Source organism: Sinocyclocheilus anshuiensis, unplaced genomic scaffold (assembly GCF_001515605.1).
Source record: "Sinocyclocheilus anshuiensis isolate Anshui unplaced genomic scaffold, SAMN03320099.WGS_v1.1 scaffold882, whole genome shotgun sequence".
Classification (NCBI taxonomy): domain Eukaryota; kingdom Metazoa; phylum Chordata; class Actinopteri; order Cypriniformes; family Cyprinidae; genus Sinocyclocheilus; species Sinocyclocheilus anshuiensis.
The window spans coordinates 801784-810685 of record NW_015540910.1 but is presented as its reverse complement, the minus strand read 5'-3'; the positions used below and the strand labels follow the sequence as shown (position 1 = coordinate 810685).

At 35.4% G+C, this 8902-nt stretch overlaps 1 protein-coding gene across 3 annotated transcripts in view; it reads left to right on the top strand.

Moving 5' to 3' along the window:
• Window positions 1-6528, top strand: part of LOC107689242 (solute carrier organic anion transporter family member 1C1-like) — a 30059-nt gene extending 23531 nt beyond the window's left edge. For all 3 annotated transcript variants that reach the window (XM_016487182.1, XM_016487181.1, XM_016487183.1), the window contains 5 exons: window positions 1996-2164; window positions 3221-3405; window positions 3952-4016; window positions 4122-4239; window positions 6249-6528. In XM_016487182.1, the coding sequence (XP_016342668.1) occupies window positions 1996-2164; window positions 3221-3405; window positions 3952-4016; window positions 4122-4239; window positions 6249-6468 (757 nt within the window). In that variant the 3' untranslated portion in view covers window positions 6469-6528. The remainder of the gene's footprint in view (window positions 1-1995; window positions 2165-3220; window positions 3406-3951; window positions 4017-4121; window positions 4240-6248) is intronic.
• The last annotated feature ends 2374 nt before the right edge of the window (window positions 6529-8902 follow it).

Sequence of the window (8902 nt, the reverse complement as noted above, 5' to 3'; positions counted from 1 at the left end):
ATTGAAGCATCCACGTTCAGTTTTTAATTGTAGTGTCTGTTCTTTTACTGAACTAAATGATTTTTATTACTATAAAAAATCAAAACGACGGTGGGGGTCGGTGACGCGGTAGGCAAGTGACGTAGTCTATCGCGGCAAGCCTACTTACAATGTGATGCAGCTGCAGTCAGATCTAGTACCGCTTCATCTTTCAACAAATGTTTTTTGTTTTTTTTTGTGAACTATCCATGACACTGTGCCTCATTTACAAAACAAAATGCTCCGATCAATCCTCTTACACAATCCCAGATGCCATTAAAAATTAAACGATCCACTTGTTCCTTACTCTGGGATTCTTCTGATATCTGTACAAAGATGTGAATGAGCTTTTAAACCAAATGCGTCAAAGCAAACGTTCTTTCACTCCATTTGTCCAATTGACGACAGACAATCGGTTGGGGCTAGGTGACATCACCTTGCCCCATTGGATCCAAAACGAGCTATTTTTTGGAGCTTGATTAAATAAATGCTTTGATTATAATGAGGAGGACGTCTTAAGCTATGAAACTTGCAGTATATATAAAAACAAATAAAACATTTGGGCTGTCAGTCGATTAACATTTTTAATCTAATTAATTACATGATGTGTCAATTAATTAATCTAATTAATCGCAAATTACATTTGGCATTGAAAATACCCCCAAAAGATTATTTAATGCTATTTTTGTGTTAAATGAGAAAGTATTAAGTAGACATTACAAATAGTATCTTTAGAAATAAATATTTTATTTGATTCAACATAAAATGTATTACATATAAACGCTTAGGCTACAACGGCCTAATATAAACTTTGGAACACAAAAGAAGATAATTTGAGAAACATCTCAGTTTTTTTTTTCATTCATGCAATGGAAGTCATTGGTAACCAAAACAGCTTTGTTACAGTCTTCAAAATAACTTATTTTATGTTCAACAAAGGAAGGTAAGTCATTTAGGTTTGAGTAAATCATGACGTCATACAAATTTTTTGGGTGAACTATCCCTTTAAAGTTTTTCTTTTTTTATTTTCCTTTTATCCCCCTTTTTTAATGAAATAATAGGCTACTCTAAATAAGAAACTAAAACTGCCAGCAGGTGGCGGTAAATGTCTTTGAGTCTTTCATTCGATTCGTTCAAACGGCTGATTCATTCAGGAATTAAGTAAATGGGTCTCTTTATGAATGGGTCTTTGAATCATCTGTTCACATGATTCGTTCAAAAAGCGGATTCATTCAGAAACTAAACACCGCTGTGTTGCTCGGAGATGCACAACAGTTCTGCTGTGCTTTATAGGTAATATTTTTGTTGGCAAAACTGAGCAAAAACAGACAATATTGTGTTTAAAATATAACACAATATTAATGTCTTATTTACTGAACTGTTGTGTAAAAACACATTTGCATTCGTGCTATTCGGGACAAACAGCACTCGTGTGATATTGTTCTCGCTGCTCGTGTGATATCCCTTATAAATATGAGACAAACTCATACAGGAGCATTTTTGGCCCCAATATCTTGAATTTCAGTGCACAATTGCATTTATGAAGTTGTTGCCCTGCATCATATTTGTCAGCAGTCCACTGTATGAAATGTAAGATGACGTACAGGTCTGGGGGCAGGGCCAGTGCGTTAACTGTGTTAAAATATTTTAATCGCGTTATTTTTTCATAACTAATTAAGTTAACCGTTAAACTGACAGCAGTAAAATAAGTAATAATAATTAAAAAACATAATTATTATACTCTGATCAGACCAAAATTGGAAAAATATTTTTTTTGTATTTAGTAATAAATGTTCAGTAGTTCTGAGACATTATTGTGGGTTTCTCAGATCCCAAAATGGGGGTCTTTCAGATACCAAACAGAGCATCACAATGATTTTTTTTTAAAAGCAAAGGAACATACAATCATTTTTATCTCTATCAGGTGTAACTGAACTAAATATAAAGTGGTTTAATTATTCTGTTTATTTCAAACAGGGCTCCAGAGGTGTCCTACCAGCAGAATACACTAATTTCTCAATGTAACATGGCTTGCTCCTGCTCTCTTAAGCACTGGGATCCCATATGCGCCACCAGCAATGGCTTGACCTATGCCTCCCCGTGCCTCGCTGGCTGCCAAACCTCCACTGGAGTTGGCAAGGAGATGGTAAGCTATTCCCACTTTTCCAGACCTTTACATGCCTGTTGCTCAATCTGTTTTACCCACAGACTTCTATGCTTCTATACCTTTTTTGTTGTTGTTGTTGTTTCGATAGTATACAACATCCATGTATACCTACAGTGACACATTTGTGTAGACAAACTCAAACGTCAAATGTGAAACTGCTGTCGTAATATTTACCTTTGTGAAACAAATTTTAGCCATACATATTATTTGTTCAATTAACAGAAAAGTCAATTCACAAAGGCAGAGAAACTAATTAAATTTCGAAATGTCCTAGCAATTTTCTGTTGTTTTAAATTGTATTTTAATTATTTTAGGGGGAGCCACACATTGTATACAAACATGCCAAATTAGCAGTGGTGGACAGTAACGGAGTAGTTTTACTTCGCTACTGTACTTAAGTAAATTTTTCAAGTAATATTTTATTATACGTAGCTATACTTTTACTCAAGTACTTGATTTGTGTACTTCGTCCACCACTGCAAATTAGAATATTAGTACTAGCAATGCTAGTGCTTGTATTGATTATTTACACCACTAGTGAAAATGGTTCTATTTTGCCAAATTTGATTTTTATTTGTCATTCAACATTTTGAGTGAAAAAATGTACTGAAAAAATATGTATGTAATATGTATATAATTAGATTTTCAATATGTTTCTGTATTTAGTAGTTCCCCCTTTTGACAGCAGCACTTGAGCTGGCATTAAGTATTTGTGTAAACCTGATGATCCATGTGATGCCTGTTTTGTGTGCTTCAAATGTGACCTTTTGTACAAAAACCTGAACATGGGTGGTTACTGTACATTTGATTAGTGACCTTGAATTAGTGTTGAATATTTATTGTTTAACCTAAATTTCATCACTGTAGAAATGACCAAATCCTAAACCTTTGTTTACTACTACATTTTAATGGGGAACGAACAAAACAAACAGACAAAAAAAAAAAAAAACATAGATACTGTAGGGTTTACGGTATTAAGACCCTACTGCATTTGTTTGTTTTGTAGTAGTTGACACAGTCTGACTCATTTCAAAGGTATTCCACAACTGCACCTGTATTGGAGATTCGCCTTTCTCATATGCAAACATGTCAGCAGTGCTGGGCCAGTGCCCTCGCAAGAGTGATTGTGACTACATGTTTAAGTTCTACATGGCGGTGACAATCATTGGTTCCTTTTTCCCGGCTTGTGCAGCAACACCAGGTTACATTATTCTGCTCAGGTAATGATTGTTTCCAACAGTGTAATAACACCTTTAAAATAATTGATTGTCTTTAAGATAAACTATGTAATGTAATACAGTACATGGGTAATAAACAATGAAATGTAATGACTGTAATGAAACATTAAAAAAGAGACAGAAAGAAAGAAAGAAAGAAAGAAATGCACAAATGCATCAAAACTTTGTTTTTACAATATTTACAGTGTATTTTATAATGTATGACATAACACAGTTGATGAGTAGACTAACAGGGTTGAAGTAACACCATTTCTTTAAAAATACATAATGTGTGGCTATGTATAGCTGCTAACAAACATACCTTTTTCAAAGTATATTTCATTAATATTCCACCCTGTTAGACATTCCTCCCTCACGTTTATCCACACAATATACCTTTATATGCAGTGTAGATGCAAGTTTTCCCTTGGCACATAAATAAAACAAAAATAAATTCTGTATTACGTTTGTTTTAGAATTATTTGTTTAGGACATTTCTGATTGGGAAACAGATATTTTAATATGTTCTTTTCACTGTTATTTTCTTAGATCCATAAATCCAGAACTAAAGTCTTTGGCTCTTGGTGTGCATATCCTGCTTATTCGGACTCTGGGTAAGAGGATTTCTATTGTATTTATTTTCAAGACAAGATTATAATACAACAGAAAAAAAATATATCGAGTTGATCGAAGGGGAAAAAAAAAAAAAACTTTTCTAGGTGGCATTCCCCCTGCAATATATTTTGGAGCCTTGATTGACAGGACCTGTCTGAAATGGGGCACAAAACAATGTGGAGGGAGAGGAGCGTGTCGTATCTATGATTCCATTGCCTTCAGGTTAGTAAACTTACACTGGCACTTCCAGAATCACTTCTATATGTTTGTTTGTTGAATTTCTGGAAGTGCGAATGTAGGTTTAATGTTTTTGTTGTTGCAAAATTCTTTTGTAAGCGAATGACCAGAATAATCCTCAGAATAATTTGATAGTTTTCCCTTCAAGCCCTCTAGCGCCACCATCAGCTCAAAATTGTCAAGTCAAGTCAAGTCACCTTTATTTATATAGCACTTTATACAATACTGGTTGTGTCAAAGCAGCTTTACAGTGTCAACAGGAAAATAGTTTGAATTGTGAAAATTGTATATTTCTGCAGCTTATAACTTTTAACACTTGTATTAAAAGGGTGGTTGACTGTTTTTTTTTCTAGGCTTGATCATACCTGTCAACCCTCCCGTTTTTCCTGGGATTCTCACGTATTTTACCATTCTATCCCGCTATCATCCCGTTTAAATATTTCTCCCGTATTTTTAATCTTTCTATGAAAAAAAAAAAAAATCCCACTGGGCGTATTTTATATGTTTGCTACATTTGCTTCTGGTAAAACTCTCGCAGTTTGTAAGGTGCCAAACCTCATTATATGAATAATCACGACAACAAATTCCAAGGTTGTCCAGTTGCCGACGACCCTTAATTTTTACGCAAAAAACACGCAGTTGTAAATGTGAACTGGTGGATCAACTAGAAGATAATGAATTATAAAACTCTAAAGATATAGCCTATACTAAGATATATTTTTGTTACTAAATTAATATAATTGTTTGATAATAATTGTTTAAATTAATATAATATAATATAATATACAAATTTTTACTTTTGACTCCACCCCCCCATTTTATGAAGCCCCTCCCTCAGAAATACGCGATGGGCTCTGATTGGTTAGCTAGTGCAGTGTGTTGTGATTGGCTAAACCGCCTCTAGTGCGCATCTAGATTTTTACATGCACCTCTAGTTTTCTCTTCCTCTTCTCTAAAGCCAAATTTTTACTTTTGACTCCACCCCCCCATTTTATGAAGCCCCTCCCTCAGAAATACGCGATGGGCTCTGATTGGTTAGCTAGTGCAGTGTGTTGTGATTGGCTAAACCGCCTCTAGTGCGCATCTAGTCGTCCCGCCCCTCACCTCAGCGGCATGTGCTCCGGTTGTATTGTAAACAATGGCGTCATCTATATTGCTTATCAATTTGAGCCCGATTGAGACGCAGAGGATATTCGTGAAGAGGATTGCACAGAACCTGTGCAAGCACGGCTCTTAATGGTATGTTTTTTGTTTGTTGTGTGTTTCGTACTTTTAGATACGCTGTTATTTGTAAATGCTACTGCTTCTGTTAGTTTTTAATATACGGTTTTATCCTGATTAAAGCTTTAATACAGTACGGCAAATGCACGCACGTCCATGTATAACGCTTCTCATAGCTATGTAAAAATAAGTGTATAAATGGAACAGTTCATTGTTTGAGCTGAGCTGGTGATCTGAATGAGAGATTGAGAGAGAGAGAGCGAGAGAGAGAGAGAGAGCGAGAGAGATGCAGAGCGTGTACAGAGCAGGGCGACGCGAGGAACAGGATTGAGAACCGCTGCTTTAGAACATTGATTTTGAAACTTGTGAATCTTTTAGAATTGTTAGAAGACATATGAATATATTTTTACGTGCACCCCTAGTTTTCTTCCTCTTCTCTAAAGCAGCGCAACATGGCCCTATCCCCTTTGTTGCATGTTCCCGGGGGCAGGGTTTGTCTGGGCTTGTGATGTCACAAACCCGGGAAGTAACTCGTTGTAGTTCCTACGAGTCGTATTTGTAGGCATTAAACTGCCAGAATTTTAAAAGGCGATATCTTAGTTTGCATTGAACTTTCAGCGCCACAACTGTGCAGATATTGTTAATGCTCAATCAGCAACATTACACACTAACTAATGTTAAAAGTGAAATCGCAATCAACCACCCCTTTAAACTTAAACTTGCAACTTGTGTTTTCATTACTGCAGTCATAACATTATTTTTTTTCTCTACAGAAATTCTTACTTGGGTGTTATTTATGGCCTGTTTGCTGCATCCTTTGTGCTGTGTGGAGTCCTGTACAATAGACTGTCTCATCGTGAAAAGAAGCGAGCACTGAAGTCCCAATTAAAAGCTCCAGAACAGGATGGCAATGGTGTTTCAACTGGCAATAGGAATGTATCTTCAGCTATCATAAAATGCGATGAAAATCCAGACCAGGAGACCACTATCTGAAGTCTTCCAAAGTCAAATGTGTCCATTGCACCAAAAACTGTTATAAAGATATAACTCCCATATCCATGTGAAATGTACATGTTTTGGCTGTGAAATTGTGTTAAGTTGTATGTTTATTGAGTAGATGCTGTTTGTGATCAGAGACTTTCAAAGTTCAACTTATTGACCTTTTGCTACAACACATTTGAGCTATTTTCTGAATCTAATACATAAAGTCGTATTTCTATTATTTACACACTTATCAAAACAAACAGCTGTTCTTAAGATAGAAAGTAATTATACGCAAAGAAACCTGGCTTGAAGCTCAGGCCTTTAAGTTTAACCCTTGTATTATGTTCAGTTTCTGGGTACGATTTTGATGGAGTTTTGTTGTGAAAGCAAAACTACTTTGTTTGGCCTTCCAAAAGAGGACACGACTAGAAATCAGTGGTTAAGTTGTATTTACAACACTGTTCCAGAACAGTTCAACCCAAATATTCCGATGTGTCCAGCGCATTTTATGGAGGACTGTTTCCTGATCCTGGTAGAGTAGACTACAATGCTGGCTGTTCTGACTCACAGACTGTAAGTACGTTTTAAAGAATTTTCCACTGACGATTCAAACATGAGTTTTGAGCAGTGTAGAGTAACGTTTGTAGTTTGTCATTTCTCCGATCACAAATGCAGACATGGTTTTATGTTTACGCGGCGCGATGCAATGCAACGCGTAAAAAGACAGTATAAGTCATTATAATCCGTAATTATGTCCCCACTGGATGCAACAAATGCCTCGTTTGTAATGGGTTTTAATGTTTTTGTCTCGTCGCTCCGGCCGGGACACGACATCACAATATGGCAAGGGGTGTAACATTTCCGTCACACGCTTGAGGTATTCGGCCAATCACAACGCAGTGGATAGCTGGCCAATCAGAGCACACCTCGCTTTTCAGAACGATGAGCTTTGTAAAAATCGACGCGTTTCAGAAAGGCGGGGCATAGAGGAGAAACAATAATGTACAGTATGTGGAAAATAATCTGTTTTTTGAACCTTAAACCGCATAAACACATTTCATTACACCAAATACACAAAATAATGTTCTTTTTAGCAACATCATATGACCCCTTTAATGCAATTCCCTAAATATCACATTATTAAAAACAAGAAGGAATCAGGTATGAACAGAAAACTTTTTAATATCAGTATTTGTCACACAGTGCAATCAATTAATATAAAAAAGTATGATTTTTAAAAATATGTTTAACCACATTTTTTAACTGTTACCGTCCCACTGGTAGAAGTTTACTTCTATATTACTATATTCTATACTACTATATTACAGTTAAATCCTAATCTAATCATGGAAAACTATATATCGTTGAACAGGTCTAAGACTCCTAAATAGATATTTTATCACTGTTTTTGTTACAAATTATGTAGGAACAGTAATAGATTGATTTATGACAAGAGTGCACCTCAAAACATATACTACATCATAACAGGAGCCTCAAAATTCATCCTGCGAAAACCATGGAAATGCGTTACCATGGAAATGGTACTTTAAAATCTTTTATTGGGCTCCTCCCCCTTAGTGGGGGGTGTCATTTTACAAAATGTATTATGGTCTTTTAGAATCAAAACGTTTTATAATCTTGACAAAATACATGCAAACTTAAAAACTATTTTGAAATCAGACAAAGCGTTACCATGGAAATGGTATAGGCTACTTTAAAATCTTTTAGCAGACTCCTCCCCCTAATGGGCAGTGTCAAGTGTCATATTACAAAATTTACTACAATATTTTAAAATCAAAACTTTTTATAATCTTGACAAAATACATACCGTTGGAAAGGTCCGAGTCTCAAGATTCCATATTTGGTGGTTATTTTGAGATAGAAGTAATATTGAGAGAAAAATTGCATCAAAAAAAAATTTAATGGAATTTGAATGGCACTCGGTGGCTAGTTTTGGTATAATGCCTAAACAAAATTTTATAGGAAACAAAATTTTTTTATATCAACTTCAAATTTGGAACACAACTTATTTAGACATGTTCATGTCCCTAAATGAGAAAACGTTACAACATTTCTGGAAGAAAAAGATAAGTTAAATAGTATTTCATATACATTGAAAATAGAAATGATAGCTCACTTTTACCATCTGAGTCTGAGGAAGTCTTTTTCAGCACTGAAAATAATGAGAAAAGGCTATTTTTTCCCTTTCCAGGGTAGCAAAACACCAACATAACAACATATACCCAAGAAATATGTTTAATTTGGGTCTGTACAGTTGCCTTGAAAAAAAAAAAAGTGGGTCAAATTGACCCATGAATATCAAAATCGTCACTTCAAAACACATCAGTGTATCCTCCCTTTGCATGCATGTTCATAGCCCTAAATGAGAAAGTCACAAAATATCAAGAATAAAATCACAGATTAACTGGTATTTCCGACAGCT